The sequence below is a fragment of the Henckelia pumila genome, chromosome 2, assembly GCF_033568475.1.
Source record: "Henckelia pumila isolate YLH828 chromosome 2, ASM3356847v2, whole genome shotgun sequence".
NCBI classification, from domain to species: Eukaryota; Viridiplantae; Streptophyta; class Magnoliopsida; order Lamiales; family Gesneriaceae; genus Henckelia; species Henckelia pumila.
Window position 1 is genome coordinate 181,585,749 of NC_133121.1, and position 22,805 is coordinate 181,608,553.

Sequence of the window (22,805 nt, forward strand, 5' to 3'; positions counted from 1 at the left end):
TACTTTTTCACAACACGTTATCAGCACGATCGCTCGAAGGTTCTCTATATTTTTCGACGCTCCAAAATACAAGAAGAAGTTAAAAATATTCAACAAGTAAGAATTTTTATTTTACTGTTTATATATTTTTATTGTGTATATATTAATATATAATATCATGTTATGAAAAAAATAAGTTTTTTTCAAAACTTGTTATAAATCCTGGGAGGATGTTAAGACGACATCTCACACTCCCGGTAAGGGATACGACAAGTATAAAAGCCTCTAAGGTTTTTAAACAATAACGTGATATATATTTATTATGTATATATATTAACTATATTAATATATAATTTCATGTTATTATATAAAAGGTTGTCTACGACACCGATCTTATAATAATGTGATATGATATACTATACCTGACTTTATACTAACTATATTGGTATAATTTCACAACATTATATAAAAGGTTGTCTACGACACCGATCTTATAATAATGTGATATGATATACTATACCTGACTTTATACTAACTATATTGGTATAATTTCACAACATTATATAAAAGGCTGTCTACGACACCGATCTTATAATAATGTGATATGATATACTATACCTGACTTTATACTAACTATATTGGTATAATTTCACAACATTATATAAAAGGCTGTCTACGACACTGACCTTATAATAATGTGATATGATATACATAATTATTTAATTATGATTATCATTATATGCATTACATGATTATCACGAATTTTTATTCAACACATACTCAATTTTTTCTTTACCCCCAACGGTCACAAACGGTAACAAAACGGCTAGTTTTTTCCCTATAAATATGTTCACTCAAACTCATTTTCAATCACACCAAATTCATTCTTTCTCTCAAAATATTTTATCCTCGGTTTTTTCGAAGATGGAGATGATGACATTTATAAGGATATTTTTCATAACGACTATGATCATCATGCTCACGAGTCTTTTACTCACCAGCGATTTTCCAACACATATTTTTTCTCTATTTGTATACGCACTTGTAATTTACGTTCTTCCATTATTTTGTATTGTCATATTTATGGAAATTAACTAATAAAATGCATTGTTATTTTCTAGTACCACCATGTCGAACTTGGCGAAACTCGAATTCATTGCACTTGATATAACCGGAAAGAATTATATGCCATGGACCCTCGATGTAGAAATGCATCTCGAGTCATTGGGTCTTAACGAAACTATCAAAGAAAATAACATATCATCCTCACAAGATAAAACAAAAGCGATGATATTTTTACGCAGACATCTTGATGAGGGGTTGAAATGTGAATATTTGACCGAAAAAGACCCAATGATTTTGTGGAAAGGGTTAAAAGAACGTTTTGAGCATATACGGGAAGTTATACTTCCGACCGCACGAGATGAATGGAATACTTTAAGATTCCAAGATTTTAAAAAGGTGAGTGATTATAATTCTGCGATGTATCGAATTGTCTCACAGCTGAAATTTTGTGGGCATAATATTACTGAGATGGAAATGCTTGAAAAGACATTTTCCACATTCCACGCATCAAATATAACTCTACAACAGCAATATAGAGTGCGTGGATTTTCAAGATACTCAGAACTCATCGCATGTTTACTCGTGGCGGAAAAGAATAATGAATTGCTCATGAGAAATCATCAGTCCAGACCTACTGGTTCAACGGCATTTCCTGAAGCAAATGTCGTAAGTAAAAATGAAAACCAAAATCAAAGATATAGACAAGATTTTGGTCAAGGTCGTGGACGAGGACGTGGGCGTGGACGTGGGCGTAGAAATGATCGCGGTCGTGGTCGAGGCCGTGGATTTGAAAATAAAAGAGATAGTTATTTCAATAACTCATATCAAAGGAACGTCACGAACCACCCACAAAAGAGGCAGCATGATAATACGGGTGAAAATGAAAATCATCCAAAAAGAACTGAGAGTGTTTGTTATAGATGTGGCACTCCAGGACATTGGTCAAGAACTTGTCGAGCCCCTGAGCATCTGTGTAAGCTCTATAAAGATTCAATAAAGGGGAAAGAAAAAGAGACCAATTTTACTGAAAACATTGACCATACAAGTGGTTCAATGAATTTAGATGCTGCCTACTTTTTGAATGATTTCGAAGATATTGATTAAATGTACTGGTGGGAAAAGAATGTAACAATGTAATTTTTATATTATAAAACATATTATATTTTGCATGTATTGTTTTATTCTGCAATTAAATTGTAACATATTATAATTTGCATGTATCTTTCTTAATTCATTTTATTGCATATTGTTTTTGAAGATCATTATGGAAAATGCTATGATCAAAGATGGAAATAATGCACTGGAAGTTTGCATACCAGATAGTGGTACAACGCACACTATCATCAGAAATGAAAAATATTTCTTGGAATTAAAACCAACAAAAACAATGGTGAATACAATATCAGGTCCTGTAGACTTGATTGAAGGATGTGGCAAAGCACAATTTTTGTTACCTAATGGTACAAAATTTTTGATAAATAGTGCTTTATATTCACCACGATCACAAAGAAATTTGTTGAGTTTTAATGATATATATTCTCATGGTTATGATACGGAAACAATAACCGAAGGAAATGAGAAATATATGTGTCTTACTACATATAAATCAGGAAAGAAATATGTAGTTGAGAAATTATCAATGCTCCCTACTGGATTGCATTATACACATATAAGTCCAATCGAATCAAATATGGTTATTGGAAATTCTTCAATACTAACAAATTGGCATGATCGATTGGGACATCCTGGTTCAATAATGATGCGAAGGATTATAGAAAATACAAGTGGTCATCCACTGAAAGACCAGAAGATCTTTCAGAATAATAAGTTTCAGTGTAAGGCATGTTCTCTGGGGAAACTTATTATAAGACCATCACCAGCTAAAATCCAAAAGGAATCACCCATATTTCTTGAACGTATTCAAGGTGATATTTGTGGGCCAATTTATCCACCATGTGGACCATTTTGATACTTTATGGTATTGATCGATGCCTCTAGCAGATGGTCACATGTATGTTTATTGTCCACTCGGAATGTGGCATTTGCAAAATTGATGGCTCAAATAATAAAATTGCGGAATCAATTTCCCGAATATACGATCAAGAAAATAAGACTTGATAATGCTGGAGAATTTACTTCCCAGACTTTTAACGACTATTGTATGTCGATGGGAATTACTGTTGAACATCCTGTAGCTCATGTTCATACACAAAATGGATTAGCTGAATCATTGATTAAACGTCTGCAGTTGATTGCTAGACCAATGATTATGAGAACGAAACTCCCTATTTCTATATGGGGACATGCAATTTTACATGCTGCTGCATTGATTCGCATCAGGCCAAGTGCATATCATAAACACTCCCCATTGCAGCTTGTATTTGGCAAAGAACCAGATATTTCTCATTTGAGAATTTTTGGATGTATGGTATATGTGCCTATTGCACCACCTCAAAGAACAAAAATGGGACCTCAAAGAAAGAATGGTATTTATATCGGCTATGATAGTCCATCAATCATTAGATATCTTGAGGCTCAGACAGGCGATGTGTTTACAGCACGGTTTGCTGATTGTCATTTTGATGAAAATAACTTCCCAATGTTAGGGGGAGAAAAGAAACACATCGAAAAAGAAATCACATGGTATGTACCATCATTATTACATTTGGATCCTAAAACTAAACAATGTGATAAAGATGTACAGCAAATTGTGCATTTACAAAGAATAGCAAATCAAATGCCAGATGCATTTGCAGACACAAAAGGGGTAACAAAATCATATATACCTGCTGTAAATGCCCCTGCTCGAGTTGAAATTCCAAAAAAACAAAATGAAGACATTCATGATGTCATAAAACGCCTGAAGCGTGGAAGGCCAATCGGTTCAAAGGATAAAAATCCTCGGAAAAGAAAATACATAGAGAAAAATGATGATCAGAAAATAGAAAATGGTGTTCCAGAAGAAACACACGATGATGAAAATATTTTGTCAGAACCACAAACTGACGAGAATCATGAAATCTCTATCAATTATATTAATACTGGAAAAATATGGAACCGAAAGAATGTACAAGATATTGATGAGATATTTTTGTACAATGTGGCATGTGACATCGTAAATGAAGATAATGAACCAAAATCTTTTGGTGAATGCAAAACTCGAAAGGATTGGTCAAAATGGAAAGATGCCATCCAGGTTGAATTAAATTCGCTAAATAAACGTAGTGTTTTTGGACCTATAGTCCTTACACCTAAAGGTGTTAAACCTGTTGGGTACAAATGGGTTTTTATTCGAAAGAGAAATGAGAAAAATGAAATAGTGAGATATAAAGCTCGACTTGTTGCACAAGGTTTTTCTCAAAGACCTGGAATTGATTATGAAGAAACATATTCTCCTGTTATGGATGCAATTACGTTTCGGTATTTGATCAGTTTAGCAGTGTCTGAAAACTTGGACATGCGTCTAATGGATGTTGATACAGCTTATTTATACGGATCACTTGATAGTGATATATACATGAAAATCCCTGAAGGATTTAAGATGCTAGAAGCACAAAGTTCAGAACCCAGAGAATTTTATTCTGTGAAATTACAAAGATCATTGTATGGGTTAAAGCAATCCGGCCGAATGTGGTATAATCGGCTAAGTGAACACTTGATGAAAAAGGGATATGTAAATGATCCAATATGCCCTTGTGTTTTCATCAAGAAAACAACATCGGGATGCGTGATTATTGCTATATATGTTGATTATTTAAACATCATTGGAACGAATAAAGAAATTCAAGAAGTGATGTTATACTTGAAGGAAGAATTTGAAATGAAAGACCTTGGAAAAACCAAGTATTGTCTTGGTTTACAAATTGAACAAAAAGAATGTGGAATTTTTGTTCACCAGTCTAATTATACAGAGAAGGTCCTTAAACGTTTCAATATGGATCTCAAATCCTTTAAGTACTCCAATGGTTGTCAGATCATTGAATATAGAAAAGGATCCATTTCGTCCATGTGAAGATGATGAAGTTGTTCTTGGTCCTGAAGTACCATATCTAAGTGCCATTGGTGCCCTTATGTATCTTGCAAATTGCACTAGACCAGACATATCTTTTGCAGTAAATTTATTGGCAAGATTCAGTTCATGTCCAACGAAGAGGCACTGGAACGGAATTAAACATATATTCCGTTATTTACGAGGAACGACGGATTTGGGACTTTTGTATCCAAAAGATACAAATCAGAGAATAATTGGTTATGCTGATGCTGGATACTTATCTGATCCACATAAGGCACGTTCCCAAACCGGATATGTATTTACTCGTGGAGGCACTGCAATCTCTTGGCGATCACAGAAACAAACACTTGTTACAACTTCATCAAATCATGCCGAGATTATTGCACTACATGAAGCAAGCCGTGAATGTGTCTGGCTTAAATCAATGACTCGGCATATCCAAACTTCTTGCGGATTATCAGTGGACAAGAATCCAATCACACTGTATGAAGATAATGCCGCATGTGTTGCCCAAATGAAAGAAGGATACATCAAAAGTGACAGAACTAAACATATTCCTCCTAAATTCTTTGCATACACTCAAGAGCTGGAGAAGAATAAAGATATTGATATCTGTTACATTCAATCAAGTGAGAACTCATCCGATCTCTTCACAAAGGCACTTCCCACGGCGATATTCAGAAAACACATTTATAATATTGGGATGCGCAATCTACGAAATATGTGAAGAATCATTCATGTTGACATCAGGTGGAGTTTACGTGGCTGCACTCTTTTTTCCTTACTATGGTTTTTGTCCCAATGGGTTTTTCCTAGTAAGGTTTTTAACGAGGCAGTATACAACACGTAATGGAGATAGTCATTCTATCATGATCATCATCACAAGGGGGAGTGTTGAAAATATATATAAATATATATTATTATTTATTGTTGAATGTTGAAGGTTGAAAGTTGAAAATTGAGTTGTAAAATATTGAAAATTAGTGTGTGATGATGTAATTAATGATGTATTAATTTTTGACTAATCTCCAATTGAGATCTATAAATAGGTCTCTCCATTTGTGTAGAAAAACACAATTGTGAAGAGAGAAAAAATTTATAAAGTGTAGAATTTTGAGTTTTTGAGTTTTTACTTTTTACCGTAAATTTTTACTTTTTCACAACAGTCTTAATATTATTAATAGAAACACATTTTTTGTATTCCAAAATAAATTACACATATAGAACCATGTTGGTACTTGGTACTATTAGAACCATATATTATCACAACATTATCTTTGGTATATTTTTTTTTAATACGTCTTCACTTGTTAAGTATAACTTATAACAATAATGTTGATTTCTTGGATTCATTCATTTATCTAGCAAAGCCCATATAGTTAATTACACTTTTAGGTGTGTAAATAAATAGAAATAGTTCCTCTCAAGGGGATGTCTTGGTTAATTAATGTAGTTTGCAGGCTATTACGTTAGTTTGATGGTTTATGTAGTGCACACTGAAAAGTAGTAATTATATTACGGGTTTTCATGTCAAAAAAATAAATAGAAATAGTTATTCATGACATTTTTTTTATAGTCTGTTATTCACTTTTAAAATATACAATACTGGTAAAAAGTTTGTAATGGTCAAGAATTTGCATTAACTAGTATCACACTTATACGATGCATGAGTTGTTATTTTCATGTAATAATTAGTGATAAGTTAATGAGTATGAATGTTTGAATAAATATTTAAACTATAAATAAATAAATTGATTATAGATCGTACAATTAGAAAATAAAAAAATAATTTATAAATTTTGAAAAAGCTTCATTAATACAATACTTATCGTTAATTTTTTTTCTAGTTGTTATAACTTATCACTATAACATATTAAAATTTAACATTTTTAGTTTCAAATTTTTCGGACCCTTGTGATTCATAACTCTGGATAGAGCTGACCATGACTAAAAATCAGGTTCTTCATACAAAGTTTTATATGAGGCATTGATTGACTCTAATTTTTATTGATGATTATAATTATTTATGATACGAAGGATAATGTCATTTTTTGAATAATTTTTTAAACAAACATTTTTTTTTATTTCGGACATTCAATAATATATTTATTTTGATTTTTTAATAATAATATCAATATACGCACATTCAATGCAATGTTTTTGGAACCGAACCGGATTGGCCGGTTCGATCGGTTTGATTGGGAACCGGTCGGTTCTCCGGTGCGGACCGACTCTTAGAACCGGAAAATCGGTCCAATCGGTCAAAACCGGTCAAGAACTGGTTGGACCGATCAAGAACCGGAAAACCGGTTCCACCAGTTAAACAGGTCGAACCGGTTTTTCGAATTGTTTTTGAAAATATAAGATTTTTTATTTTTAAAACTTTAAATTTATTATTTATATATATAAATTATTATTTAGAATTTTTACTTCATTTAAAACATTATTTTAAGAATTAAATAATTTATTATTTAAATAATTTATATTATTTAAATAATTTATAACTATGATTGATATTTTGAATATATTTACATATTTATTTAACTTTCAAACTATGTTAAATATATATATTTTTTTGTCTATTTATATAATTTTTGAAATTTTAAAATTCAAAATATATTATTTATTATATTAAATTATATAAATGATTTTCCGGTTCGACCGTCCGGACATATTGAATCTAAATTTTTTTGAAAAATATGATTTTTTTTAAAATACATATTTTATTTTTCAAATTCATTTTAACATTTTATTTTCGAAAATGATGTATAGTAATATTATTTTTGGATAATTTTTTTTCATAGTGCTTTTAACAATTTATTTATTTTGATTTTGTACACATATTCGAGATAAATTTACTATATTCGATTAATCATTTTCATTTTTTGATTAATTTTTTTTTTCTGCATTTAAAATTCCAAAATATCAAAAAACATGTAGGTATGTTGTTTTTTCTTTTGATTTGTTGCAAAAAATATCTAAGAATTGTTTTCAGTATTTTTTTTCTTTTTTCATATAATTTTATTCAAAACGTACATCGTTTTGATCATCAATTTTTTGTGTCAGATTTCAAAAATCGCGAGGGGTATAATTAATATGATAAGCTGATATTTTCTCATAATATTACATATAGATTTTATGTTGTTGAAAAGTGATCTTCATTGGATTTAAATTTTATTTTGCAATGAAATTTAAATGTATAACACGATATATAACTCCATTATTTTATATTGTGCCTAAATTTCACAGTTTTTTTTTTTAAAAATAGCTTATTTGGAAAAACCGTTGTATGCAATAATATATTCATTTTTTCCTAAGAAAAAGTGAATAACAAATATTTCAATATGAAAAACCAAAACTATTCTTATTTCTGACTATAATTTTCTTTTACACATTATTTGATAAATTTTTTCACATGTATTTCCATGTTCATGTTATATATATATTTTTTAAATGATGAAGTCGTTGAATTCATAAAATAAGTCAAATATGTTCTTGATATAAAATTCTTTATAATATAAATGATTTAATAGTTGTCATTGTAAAGTGATAACCGAAAACCAAAATGAAAATTTAGTTGAATGTCATAAATGATGCAGAAATTTAAATATATTGTATATAGTATACTTTTTTGCTTTTACGTATAGATAGATTTTGTATGTACTAACTATGTAGTGAATATTTTTGATATGATGAAAATGATTAATGAAATTATTTTAATAGAATATTGTACATAAATTGAAGTCATCCAACATGCATCTTATAATTCGAGAGTTTTGGTTGTGGTAGAGGTGGATAAATAGAAATTGAAGAGTCAAATATTATTTAAATTTATTTTGTAATTATACGATATTTAAATTAAATAATATCAAATAAATCTATTGTTGATGCTTTTTTCAAAAAAAATAATAATAATTGGTAATGCTTTTCAAAGTAATATTTTTTTTATTAAAAACAATTAATTTTTAAAGTAATATTTTCGAATGTTGCTTTGTATGTAGTAATTTTTTTTGATGTGATGAAAATGATTAACGATGTTATTTTAAGGGGAACTTGGGATTCAGTCCCTACATTTAATAATCAATCAAGATTCAGTCCCTATGTCATGAAATTTTGTTTTGACTCATTGGTCTCACATTTCTTTTTATGTATAAAATTTGGTATAAAATGTTAAATATATGATACTAAGATATGATGTTTGAGTATTTACAGTTTTAGATGTAGTACAAAAATTAAAATTTTGAGTATAAACTTACTGAACATACATGTTTATGTACAGAATATTTATATTAAAGCACTTGTTCAATATTAATCAGTACATACATTTTTATTTTTGGAGTCACGAAAATTAACAATTTTATGTGCACTAATTTAAGAAATTTGAGTAAAAAATATTTAATTTACGTATTGATTTATATATATATGGCATCAACTGCCTCAAATTGATTCACAATCATGATTTTATATTTTCGTTTATAGAGAGATGAAACATAACACAAAAAAATCTATACAAAAAAGAACACTTGTTTTTATATCAGATTTGAAATAGTTGGTACTGAAATTTCATATATTTGTATCTGTTTTTTAATTTTTTATATATACTTTTTACTTCGAAAATGATTTGTGAACCTCTAGAGAGTATATACAAACTTTTTCTGAATTAGGGAGTGCAGAAAAAAAAATTATAACAAGGACTGAATCTTAAGAAAACTTATGGAATGGAGACTGAATCCTAAATAACTCTTATTTTAATGAAATAATGTATATAAATCAAAGAGTCATGCAATAGACATTCTATATTTCGAGAGTTTTAATTGGTTAAGAAGGGCATGAAAATTAATGGAGCGAAGATGAGCTAATATTTTAAATAAAAAAAATTAATGTTGTGTTTTTAAATTATTATTAGGGCTAGGATACCGCATCAAAATACCGAATTATCGAGATATCGTATCGATTTTTTTTTGATATACAGACATTTTTTCGGTATATCGAATTTTTTTCGGTATCTGTATGGATATTTTCCATATCAAAATTTTGGAATTTCAGTATTGGTATTGGTATAAATTTTTTCGTACTGATATTTTTGGTACAGTATACCAAAAACTCACCCCTAATTATTATATACTTTTAAGTGATAATACTATTTAAAGTAATAATTTTGAACGAAAAAATTATAGTTTTCGTTTTTAGAAGGCTTGTTTGTTTATATATACATATATATTTATATATCAAACAAACAAATTTTTTTTTTGAAAAGATCAAACAAACAATTTTTAAATCAACTGTGTCTTCTTCTTTCTTTTTTTTTTTTTTTTTTTTTTTTTTTCACTTCAATATAATTTATTAGCCGATAACATTGAAGTTCATCTCATTCGATATCACCCACACACATGATTCTTTAAGATTTTGAAACTTTCCTATTCCCCTAGTTTATTAAGTTTACATGGATAAAAACTCGTATGAAACAGTTTCAAAAGTCATTTTTTGAGACGGGTCTTTTATATGAGTTATTCATTAAAAAGTATTACATTTTATGCCAAAAATATTACTTATTATTATAAATATGGGTAAGGTTGACCCGTATCACGGATGAGATTATCTCACAAAAGTGTTACTCGTTTATGTTAGGAAAAAGGCTACCGTCATTGATACGGTTAGCTGGTTTTACGTCAATCCAAAAACTATCACTACATCAAGTCGAATTCACTTGACGTAACATAATTAGGGTTGAGATCCTGTACTAAAATATCGAATTATTGAGATGTTAGTATCGAAATTTTTTTGATATACAAATATTTTTTCGGTATATCGAATTTTTTCGGTATATGTACGATATCAGTATGGAATTTTTTCATATCAAAAAATTTTGAAATTTGGATATTGTTACCTATATGAATTTTTTTCATATCGATATTTTTGATACGGTATATCGAAAACCAAACCCTAAACATAATATACTGTCGAAATATGTTTCTCGTTTCTTGGTAGACCGTCTACCACAATTTTCAATGATGATGTAATATATTGGAATTTTGAAATTCGAAGGAAATATAATTATATAATTGGTGATTAACGTGAAATGAACTTTGAAGACTTGAAAAAAGACTTTTGACGAAGTTTCGTCCACGGACAAGTGCAAAGTCAATGGGGAGACTCCATATCGGAGTCTTTTCCACATCTTCCCCATAAAAACTTTAGCCCTATTGTTTCAAGATATCACAAGAAATATTAATTAACGTTAATAATATCTAATAATAATTAATATTTGTGACTTTTTTTTCTTCTCTATTTCACATCACAATGAACATTATTTAGCACACAAAAGAAAAAGAAATAACATGGAACCATATTTTAATATATTAACTAAAGCTTCGAGTGAAAAATTACTACATCATCATTATATTTTAACACATAAAAACTATTAATATTTAATTAATGCACAAGCATGTCATTTGCCAAAAGTCACTCACACACTATAAGCCTCCACTAACTTGTTTTTTCATAAATACCCTCATTCCACAAAAATCTCATGATTATAAAAAATACAAAATTTATAGTCGATTATTTATAGTTAGTTTAATATCAAGGTTTTAAATTTAAATAACTCAATTGTAATAAACAGCTCTCAACTGAAAAAAAAATTCCAAAACAACAAATAAATTATATTAAAAAATTGAAAATATAAATACTATTCAAATAATTCTCAAAAAGAAAAAGGTTGTGTAAATATTTTTTTTATAAAATTTATGTTTTAGGTAATTTTATGTACACAAAATCTCATCTGAGACGGTATAAGTGGTAAATTTTTTAGACGGATCTTTAAATTGAGTCACCTGTGATAATTTACTACTTTTAATATTAAAAATATTGTTTTTTATTGTAAACATGTAGATGATTGATGAAATGTCTAACAAGAGACATACTCTTTTATATATATATATATATATATATATATATATGAAAAATATGAGACAATGTGTTGCACAATGATTTTATAAAGTGAATTCTCATTGGTCCATCCAACGTGACAATGGAAGCTTATTGGAGATCTCAAAAGTCATTAAACCAATTTAAACTGGGGTTGACCGTAATTATTGTACAATACAAGGGTCAAAATGTAAAACTAATTTCTATAATTAGCTCCGCTATGCTGCTACTTGCTCATCGTACCAAAATGGCGCATAAACGGCCATTATTGGCAAATTTGGTAACGCTTGGAGCCATATTTCTACTCATCAGCTCTTCGTTTGCTGAAATCATTTTCGAGGAGCGTTTTGATGGTATGCTGAGCTTCTTCAATCTTGTTTGATGTTTTTCGACTTTCTGCTTGGGTTTGAACTGAAATCTAGTTGAAGGTTTTTTTTTTTAAAAAAAAGTATGTGTTACTTGATTAGAAACTGTCTGCAAATTTGCTTTTTAGCTTATTTTGGGTTCCATCTGTAATGAAAAAACCAGTTATTTTTGACGAACTGGGTAGTTCTTGCAAGATTCAAGAAATGTGCTTTTTGCAGTTACTTTTTTGGTTGTGTATTATTTTGATTTGTGGTGGGATTCTTGTAGTGAAGTTTGTTTGGTCCCTTTCGTTTAATCTGTTGGGCGGTGTGAGTGAGTGCTGTTGAAAATGTTAACTTGTGTTTTTGTGGGATTTTCTTGTGGAAAAGATGGGTGGCAGAGTAGGTGGGTGAAGTCGGATTGGAAGAGGAGTGAAGGAAAAGCTGGTTCTTTTAAGCACACAGCGGGGAAGTGGAACGGTGATCCGGATGATAAAGGTTTGGTTCTCCTCTACAATATTCTTGCTATGCTAGTATTACATTTCCAGGAAAATATTATGGTTCAACTTTCTAAAATTTAAATTATCTACTCTCAATGTGATTGTACCGTACGTGAAGTTGTTTTTGGTAGCTGCTAGTGTCACTTGTATAACATGTTTTTAGAGATTTGACCCTTCATATCATGCCTTGGTTCATGGTTTCTTTCATCAGCGCAACAAATAAGGCAGTGAAAAATCTGCACTACTTTGAGAATTGACCCCCACTTAAGTTTGTGTGGCTCCTCTGCAGTTTGGATTTTTTTTTGTGTGTGCTTGTGTTTGAGATCATCTACCAGCATTTCAACCTCGAAGGTGTGACCAAGAAGATTAAGATTGCTGTTTCGTTATAGAACTGTATCTATGTGAAAAATCAGTTAACAATGTACGTGATGATTTGTTTTTTCCACGCATCTGGAAGTTCGTAAATAGCTTGTTTCAAATTAGATCCCTTTGAGATTACTCTGATTCCTTTCAGGCATTCAAACGGCGATTGACTCTAGGCATACTGCCATATCGGCTAAGATACCCGAATTCAACAATAAGAATAGAACCCTGGTTGTCCAATATTCCATTAGACTTGAGCAGGACATAGAATGCGGTGGAGGTTACATAAAGCTTCTATCTGGTTATGTTAATCAAAAGAAATTTGGCGGTGATACACCTTACAGGTATATGAAGTTCTTTGTGTCTCCGGTCTCGGTTTCTGTAAAGTTGATGAAATGGCTCTGCTTGTTGCTCGACATCATATCATACATACCCAAGTGTATCAAAATTTTATCAAACGGGATTATCATACTCATCTTCATTAGCCACGTCGATGTCGTCAACACACTATTTCACTTAATGGATGATTGGTTATTTTGAAAAAAAAATCCATTATTCGGATAACTACACCGCAAAGTGAACATAATTTTTGCTGTCTTCCATTGGTTCTATATTGATGTTGGTGGTTGTTCAAATGCCATATCAAGTTGTCCATCTCCAATGTTTCACAGGATTGCTACAAATAACCACCACGCTCCTTGTCTTAACTTTGTTTGAATAATAAACCTGCCAAAGGGTACTTTCCTATGGAGGAAATTCTTCCGCGGTACCTTTCCAGGAATTCCCTTGTTGCTCTCTAATTGTTTAGAATTTTTTTTCTCTGCAGTTTGATGTTTGGACCTGATATCTGTGGCACGCAGACGAAGAAACTTCATGTCATACTATCCTATCAGGGTCAAAATTACCCCATCAAGAAGGACCTGCAATGTGAAACAGACAAATTAACCCATTTTTACACATTCATTCTTCGACCGGATGCATCATATAGCATCCTGATTGATGGTCGAGAAAGAGACTCTGGCAGCATGTATACGGACTGGGACATCCTACCGCCGAGAAAAATTAAACAAGTGACAGCAAAAAGGGTATCATCCTATAATCCTCCCTGTCTTAATCAAACCAAATAGTTTATCATCGATTCTAAGTTGCTTTTTAGCGATGTATTAATCTCTTTGTGAAATTAGGCTGAAGATTTTTTATGCACTACAGTTCAAATTAAAAGTTGTTTTTGAGTTGAGTGCAGGGTTTTTTGAAGATGAATAAAAGAATTATTATGTAGTTAGACAGTACTCTGATTTTTTGATACGTGTCTTTAGCCTGCAGATTGGGATGATAGAGAATACATTGAAAATCCAAACGATGTCAAACCTGAGGTATTGCGATTTGCAGCGTATAGCATGTTTTCAGTTGTTTATAATGTTTTATGCTCTCTGTTTAATACATATGTTAAAATCACAGGGATATGATTCCATTACTCGGGAGATACCTGATCCAAAGGCAAAGAAGGTAATATATCTGCAAAGTCCGCCTTTGGATGCTTGAATTTGAGATATACGGATTTGAAATCCACCATCAATGCCTATAATGTATGTTTGACAACAAGGAAAAATCGAGAGGTTCAAATTTATCTTTCAATCCAATATATTCGTAACCTAAGATGCGAGGCATTTTATAAAAGTTGAAAATTTCAAATTCTTTGATTCAAAGTACTTAGTTGATCCGAGTCAATTCATCCAAAAGCATCCTAGATGTCACGACTACTTTTGTTTACTTTCTTGGAAATGTTTTCTGGAGATAATTCCTAGAAACATTACCAACCAATCATACATGAGGTTCAAATCCTTTCCAAAAAAACACATTTCGCCTCGTTCTCGCAATCATTATTTTATGTTCAATTTTACATCACTTTTAAAAATTAATTTTATTATTATGTTATGTTTTCAAACTTTGCACTGATTACGTAATATTAGAAAAACGTTAATAACTCAACACATGGTAATGATACGATGTTTTTCCTTCCAAACACAAACATACATACATTCTCCCATTCAATGATGCATTTTGATGATATATTGTTTGAAATAGCATTCATATGTATCCCAAACATAGCCCAAGGCTTTGGTTTCAACAAACTTGTAGCATGCTTCCAACTTAGTTAATGAAAATGATTACTCTCGAGTTTGATTGCTATTGAATATTGTTGCAAGCTTCTAGCAAATCAGAAAGATAAGATTGCTATGTACCGTACGATTATTTGTTTTTCATGAGCAGCCAGCTGACTGGGACGAAGAAGAGGATGGAATATGGAAAGCGGCCAAAATTCCAAATCCTGCCTACAAGGGACCGTGGAAGCGCAAGGTAACATGCTTTGAATATTATTGATTTTAATCAAAACTATTGCTTTGAATGTTCATGATAGCACTCACACGCAATGATGACTCTTTCATGAGACAGAAAATCAAGAATCCTAATTATAAAGGAAAGTGGAAGATCCCTTGGATTGATAATCCTGGTATGGAGTATGGTAAACAAGTGGCTGCAATTTGAGTATCGTTCCAAAATTCTCTCTGAATATTGGTTTTCTTTTTGTCAGATTTTGAAGATGATCCTGATTTATATGTTCTAAAGCCCATCAAGTATGTCGGGATCGAAGTTTGGCAGGTGGGACTTAACAGGTCGATCCGTAAATGTTCGGCAAAATAACATCTTTCGTGTTCTTATTTTGATGGGGGTTTCGTTTTTCAAATTTGTCAGGTGAAAGCAGGATCTGTTTATGACAATGTTTTAGTTTGTGATGATCCTGAATATGCAAAGAAAGTAGTCGAGGAAGTATTTTCCAATAGGGAGGTTGGCTTCTGCTCCTATTTAACTAAGAAACTTCTTGTGGTCGCAAGCCATCTAACTTCTTTTTCTCCACTGTTTTATGTCGTTTTTCTGATAAATATAGATCGAAAAAGAAGCCTTTGAAGAAGCAGAAAAAGTGAGAAAAGCAAAAGAAGACGAGGTTTTGATCAAAACCATGGCTTACTTCTTATGTTTTGAATTGATCGATGGAGACCTTACCTGTATTTTTGTCATTTTGTGCAGGAAGCTCAAAGAGCGAGAGAGGAAGGTGAAAAAAGGAGAAGAGAAAGAGGCCATGATCGAAGGTATCGCGACAAGGAACGCTACAAAGACAGATACAGGAAGGTAAGCGTCTCTCTTGCTCAAGCTGTTCAATGTGACATACACCCCATCTCTCTTTCCTTGACCTGAGCTGTATGATAACACATTATCTTTCATAAATATTAATTCTCTTTATTGAAATTTGTTAGGTGCCGCCGGGTAATTAAGAGCTCATTTTTTCAAGAGCAATCATATGCAAAGTTTCCTTTTCTTTAACCTTCATCCAGAGCTCCTAGATTCTTTGATATTGCATCCTTTTTAAATAACACCTTATGTTTTATGCTTATTTATCTGTGTATCAGTGTATCTCTATATTCCATTCGACATGTTGGTAGCGTAGTTAGTGCCATTTTCCTCCTGGGGTTTCAGTCTTGTTCGTTCTTCATGTTCATGTGCTAAATAAGTACCTCTAGTAACTTACCATGCCATTTTGGTTCTTGCAGCATCACTATGATGACATGGACGATTACCATGTGAGTTGACTCGGCTTGTCCATTCCGTTGGACTTGTTTGATGTGTAGTTTTGCGAACTGGACTGAAGTCTTGTTTTTCATCTTTTGCAGGACGAACTTTGAGATAGGGCTGGGACCAACAATTCACTCCCATGCTGTTTTGCCATTATGTTGTATTCAAGTGCAGAAAACAATAAATTGTCTTGTATTTTTAGTCAATGCAATCTAAATATAGGTTTGTGTCTGAGTGGTATCATTATGCAGCTGCATGTTCGTGGTTAACTTTTAATTTGGTGGTGTTTTTGTTTTTGTTTTTATTTTTGGCAATTCAGATCTTATGTTCGAAATCAAATTCCAAAGTTTTGCTCCATATATATGTTTTGACAAATGAGTAAATGACGTGTCTGATTTGTGAAGATGAAGCGATGAATGAAGGAAATCCTATCAATGTTTTATTTTAAAGTTTAAACTAGCCTCGCGCGTGTTTGTCTGGTCGAATTTTTTTAATCAATACTTTTTCTATTTTAAGAATAAAAATTACAATTACAATTACAATTACAATTGAAAATGTAAATTTATGCATTTCACGATTTTTTTTTTAAGTTTTTTTTATTTACATTTTATGTTTCAAATAAAGAAAAATATTTTGGAGATTTTAAAAATTATATCAAGAAACTATTTTGTCGCTGTTATAGTATTATGTATAGAATAGGTATATAGTATAATAACCACGATGTGATTTTATCTTTTCAACGTCCATTCGACCCAAAAAATCAGTAGTAACATAACTGAGAAAGGTGCATAGGCTCCCTGATTTTGCACAACAAATTGCTATGGAATCTGAAATAACAAGTCAAATAATCAAATAGGGCAGAAGTAATCCAGGGCAGAGCCCCATATCTCGTGTAAGTATAAATTCACTTGCACTTGCAACATTTCTTGTAAAGAAAGGCATTGATACAATTTCAGATGTGTTTGGGGCTGCCAAAAATATGGTCAGTTCACTTATAACAAACATGGCGAAGCCTCTTACAGAAATCGCCCACTAGTTCTTTATATAACAGCTCTCTCGTGCCAGTCAAGAAAGTCGTTATCAAGAAGCCAGCTGCCTGAAACAACCTGCGGTGACAGAAACACAATCAGCAATCATTTGAACCGAGGATGGGCTTCTTGTAGTTTTAAGAAAAGCTTCGGATCATTGTATTGCGCCACGGTGATAAAGCAATGAGATTAACGGATGAAAGGTCGAGCTATGTGCTAAGATATCAAGTTTAAAGTAAACTTAATTAAGTAGGTACCACATTTGCAAGAATAGGTCATCTTCTTCGCACTGCAGCGGTCTGACCCCGTCCGGTAATCGCCTGCTGTGAGGCTGGTTGCCCATTAGCTTGTTCCTCGGGCATGTTCATGGCTTGAGTCATGGCATTCATGACGATGAGCCCAAGAGGGATCAAATACATCCACTGAGAAAACAATGAAATTAGCATTTACAGAGTATCTGTATCCACATTAAGCACTAACGTGAAGATAAGGGGAAAATTAAATAGCAACATAAAAAGGAGTGTGTCAGTGTGAAACTCACGTATTTTGCCCAGAAGGACCTCTCTGGTTGCTTCATTTCTTCACCTTCTCCATCTTCACCAACAGCTGCTGCTTCTGTAAATACTGGAGTCCTGCTTCAAGATATTGATTCCAATTACTCCAGGATGGCTAGGCTTATTTTAGAACTATACAATACTTGGATAAATTAGCTCATTGGCAAAAAATTTTTGAGCACTTGGCACATAATAATTCCCAACCACCACACGGCTCCGAAAATAAACTGGAAATACATAGGGATCATTCTTTTAAATAAAATACATATCACACAAAAATCTAAAAGGACAAGCCAAAGAGAAATTACCTAGGGGCCATGTCACTGCTCTTCAAGACTGTATGAGACTTAAAAGACCACTTTGAAGGCTGATAAATTAGCAAGTACAAAGCCACAATAAGTAACATAATATAGGACAAGCCCCAAGTAACCAGCAGAAACTTGTGAAGTATATAGAAGAATACATGGAAACAAATGGAACGTAACCAACATATTTAACTATCTGTCAGGACAGGCTTACCAATTTCAATGGGCGGGGATACTGGCACGACCCTGGAGAACCATAATTAACAGCCAATATATTCACACCTTCCTGTCATCCATACCAAGTCTCAAAACAATAATATCGAGAGATACTCCTTGGACAAACAAGAAAAGACAGAGTACTTAATGATCAAATAGCCAATACTTCACCCTAGATAAAATGGTTGATTTCATATATTAATGCCTCGCTCGAGTTATTTGTGAGGACTTCATACAGATCAAATTAACTAAGAGTGCGTTTGGTTACGGAAACCCACCAAAGAAAAGCATTTTTTTAGGAGTATGTTTTTTTAATTAAAAAAAGTGTTTTTCTTAAAAACTTAGGCGTTTGATTATAAAAACTGTTTTTAAAAAAACACTTATTTGTGTTTTTTTAAAACCAGAAATTTTGGCTTTTTGGCTTCTGCGCCTACTACTTCTATTTGATTTTTAAAAAAAATAACGCTTTTCAACATTTATCCAAACGTTAAAACCATTTCTGTTTTTTTAAAAAAATAAAAATAAAAGCACGTTAGAAAACTAGAGTTATTTAAGTGCTTTTTTACGCTACAAGCTTTTGTATCCAAAATCACCCTAAGTTATTTGGTGAGTTGGTCAGCATAAATTGTTTTGTTTCTCGATCAATTATCAGAGCAATGACTTCAAAATTCATGCACCAAGAAAGTAAGTGAACCAAGTACTTTATAGGAAATTTCAAAATTGCTTTATTTGTTAGCACAAGGATTGAACAGTTGTGAAAAAGGAGAACATCGTAAACATAGAGTATTATAAGCCCAAATGTATGTATTCCGATTTTTTGGGCATGACACAAATGGTAATGAACATAACATCCATCGCGAAGTTTACGACAATTCCTTCTATCAAAGTCTTTCAAGTACTACATGATGAATAATATGATTCCTACAATCCTATTGTGCCGACCAGAGGGAAGGGTGGATCAGAAGTAGAAAAATAGGGAATACGAAGTTGCTAGTTAGTCACAAGGAGGGCATGGGGAGTGATTCAGGTGATTAATGAAATGACCATCGAGGTGATAGTGAAGAAAATGGAGCCATATTTAATCCCGAAGTCTTTGTTTTTTGTCTCTTTTATAACTTTGGAACTTTCATATGACCTAGAGTCAACGGTAATAATTTCAATCTCTTCCTGATAACATTTCAGGAAAGTGGAGGAAATGGGAATATTTCAACTCTGAATTGAACAAACCAACATGCATGTCAACAAAAGTTTCAACCAATGAGATTCATGCATACATGAGATAACCTAAAATTCAGTTACAGTTGTACAGCATGTTCACCACAGAAATGGTTCAGGAAATTATTACCATGTGTATGACAAAATGCTCATCCAAAGTATCCCGAATAAGACATCTCTGCAAGCCAACCAGAACAGTAAATAGAACAATACCACGAATACTAAATACAGATAAAGGCAACGAAATAATCATTTCAAGCTTAGGATTACGCAATGACAAATCAGGTCAGCATATTTATAATATGTGGATTACTCATGCTATCATTTCAAGCTTAGGATTACACAATGACAAATCAGGTCAGCATATTTATAATGGATTATTCATGCTATTGCACGTGGAACTCTAAAATACCAGCTAAAATGTAGAGTGTTTATTGCTGCAGTATCAAAGGTAATTTCATAATGTTTATTTTCCATAAAAGGTTCATCCACAGAATCTGGATGACGTGTTGTAACATGAAAGACTAAGAACTCGATGTCATTAATAGAGCACCCAGATTCAGGTCTAAGGCATTAATATGACTTCCACTAGAACTAAGAGAAAAACTGCTACTTCATTTTCACTTTTCAAAAACAAAGTGAAATCTCTTTTAATGTATGGCATTCTCAACTAGAAATTGCCAGGAAATAAACAGACGTATAAAAAATAATGAAGATCAAAAGTCACTACAGCTGGATGTACCCTTAACCTATATCTTAGAACCTGTCCAAAAACAAAAAGAGCAGATACAACTACGGCATGCGGCAACACTTAAAATTCCAACCTCAACACGCTGGTAAAAAACTATGAGTGGAACTTGCCCGATTAAATATCAATAAAAAATTCATACCGCACGCTCCAACATGCACACGAGTAAAAATCATTCCAGTAGTAAACACAAATTCATTTGCAAACTCACCGCCTTAACAGAAGAGAAAACATAGTCTCTTTCAGGAGTGTTCAGCAAGTTAGATGGTAATCTTATCCTATAAAATTCATCTTCTTCCAAAAGTCTCTGCAATATTATTTCACAAAGTGTCATCACACCCAGTGAGAAGAAAAAATCTGAAATTCGAACAGTTGAAAATTCAAAGGTAACACTCAAATCTGAGTCATAGAGACCAGAATTGCAACATGGGTTTACTTTGAAATCCACTTTATGCTTCTCAGTGAAGACGTCCCTCGAGAACCGGAGCTTTGTGAGTGTCTGTCAAATATAACTTAAAGTTAATGTTCATCCCCAGAAACAATATGAAAACTCTTTACAAGTGTGTTACAAACAATTGATGTTGCTAACTGCCATCAACAGGGCATAATTTTTTATACTAGTTAAATTAAAAATATTTGGCAGCTATTCATAATCAATTTCTCATATAACTTTTGAACAAAGTCACAAAATATATAAAGGATCAAAATGGTGCTAATGAGTAGCTCACAATTAATCTAAATCATGCCAAAGGGATAACTTCTTTTGCATCCCAAAAAACATACAAATATCAGTATCATGTGAACAAGAGATAGACGCCACAAAACACTGCACCTGATTCCAGTGCTTGTCTTAGGACTAGCAGAACTGTTTCAGCATCCTTCCAATAAGTTATTTGACAATAATTTATCCCCAAATCCCAATTATTAATCAGATGCTTTTCCATCAATGAGTAAATATGTTTCCTTAATTATTGTTTTAGCTAAAAACACAATCTTTTCGACCTACATACATCAATGAACCAGTTACTGAACAAAAAACGAACTAATGCACAAGTGTATTCAGTAACAGTACCACACCACCATGAGACCACGTCCTGAGCCGAGCCGAGAAAGTTCCCGCGGGTGAGAACTCGGACTCCCCAAAGGCGTGCTCGAGGGTGAACTGGATTTTGGAGTCCGGATCCGAACTGGAATCCAGCGATCGCTGGCGGGCAGAAGGGGGCTGAGAAACGGGTCGGGTAGCGCCAACCGGGTCAGGAGATCGGCCGCCCTCGATCCCAAACTCTTCATCGTCTAAGAGGAGCTCATCGGAATGGAACCCGGAAGAATTCGTAATCCACAGGAAGAGAATTATGGATAGCACGATTGATTTCATGGCCGCTAAATCGAATCAATCGAGGGTTCGATGATGATTCACACACAGTACACTGCTTTTGAACTCCAATCTCGTCTCGTTAAGAAACATCGATCAGAGAAGAAATTTTATTTATTTATTTATTTTTATATTTCGATCAAACAAATATATTTTTAATTATCTATTTTTTTGGAAATGTTTAATTATCTAAATTGAATCCTATATATATAAAAACATAGTGACATTAATATATAATAATAATATGAAATAAATTAATAATAATAATTTGCCTAACACTAATAATCTTTAAAATTAAAAAAAATTACAAAGTTAATAAATAATAATATATTATTATTATTAATGGAACTCTTGAAACTTACACGACTGCTTTTCCAAATAATTTGTTGTGCAAGTATTTCTCCCATTTTTGTTTATTTTTACATTTCTGTTAATATTTGCACGTAGTTTAGTTGCGATATGATTAGTGTATATGTCAATTTGAGTTTGATTTATATTGCAACAGGTCAATCTGATCATTATACATGAAACTTCGATCCTACAGTGA

General features: G+C 32.2%; 2 protein-coding genes across 3 annotated transcripts; one reads left to right on the plus strand and one right to left on the minus strand.

Annotated features, from left to right (window-relative positions):
- The first annotated feature begins 12,214 nt into the window (after nucleotides 1–12,214).
- LOC140879366 (calreticulin-3-like) lies at nucleotides 12,215–17,212 on the plus strand. Its single transcript, XM_073283046.1, has 14 exons — nucleotides 12,215–12,336; nucleotides 12,718–12,825; nucleotides 13,342–13,534; nucleotides 14,017–14,275; nucleotides 14,507–14,563; nucleotides 14,649–14,696; nucleotides 15,462–15,548; nucleotides 15,645–15,702; nucleotides 15,784–15,851; nucleotides 15,945–16,037; nucleotides 16,138–16,194; nucleotides 16,278–16,379; nucleotides 16,799–16,828; nucleotides 16,919–17,212. The coding sequence occupies exons 1-14, from the start codon at nucleotides 12,231–12,233 to the stop codon at nucleotides 16,928–16,930; spliced, it is 1,278 nt and encodes a 425-aa protein (XP_073139147.1). The 5' UTR covers nucleotides 12,215–12,230; the 3' UTR covers nucleotides 16,931–17,212.
- Nucleotides 17,213–17,596: 384 nt separating this feature from the next.
- Nucleotides 17,597–22,342, minus strand: LOC140882329 (uncharacterized). 2 transcript variants are annotated; one of them, XM_073288274.1, is made up of 9 exons: nucleotides 21,959–22,342; nucleotides 21,323–21,385; nucleotides 21,098–21,193; nucleotides 20,269–20,316; nucleotides 18,922–18,993; nucleotides 18,711–18,769; nucleotides 18,390–18,480; nucleotides 18,109–18,270; nucleotides 17,597–17,926 (listed from the first exon to the last, which is right to left on the minus strand). In XM_073288274.1, exons 1-8 carry the CDS (start codon nucleotides 22,259–22,261, stop codon nucleotides 18,124–18,126), a joined length of 879 nt encoding a protein of 292 aa, XP_073144375.1. In that variant the 5' UTR covers nucleotides 22,262–22,342; the 3' UTR covers nucleotides 17,597–17,926; nucleotides 18,109–18,123. The 2 variants fall into 2 exon arrangements, with proteins under 2 accessions (XP_073144375.1, XP_073144374.1); XM_073288273.1 differs by having other exon boundaries at nucleotides 18,106–18,270.
- Nucleotides 22,343–22,805: the final 463 nt, after the last annotated feature.

Coding starts and splice junctions, on each gene's coding strand:
- LOC140882329 (XM_073288274.1), bottom strand. CDS start 22,261: ATGAAATCAATCGTGCTATCCATAATTCTCTTCCTGTGGATTACGAAT. Junction 21,386..21,958: donor CGTGGTCTCATGGTGGTGTG/GTACTGTTACTG, acceptor TATATTTGACAG/ACACTCACAAAGCTCCGGTT. Junction 21,194..21,322: donor AGCATAAAGTGGATTTCAAA/GTAAACCCATGT, acceptor ATAATATTGCAG/AGACTTTTGGAAGAAGATGA.
- LOC140879366 (XM_073283046.1), top strand. CDS start 12,231: ATGGCGCATAAACGGCCATTATTGGCAAATTTGGTAACGCTTGGAGCC. Junction 14,276..14,506: donor AACAAGTGACAGCAAAAAGG/GTATCATCCTAT, acceptor ACGTGTCTTTAG/CCTGCAGATTGGGATGATAG. Junction 16,380..16,798: donor ACAAAGACAGATACAGGAAG/GTAAGCGTCTCT, acceptor TGGTTCTTGCAG/CATCACTATGATGACATGGA.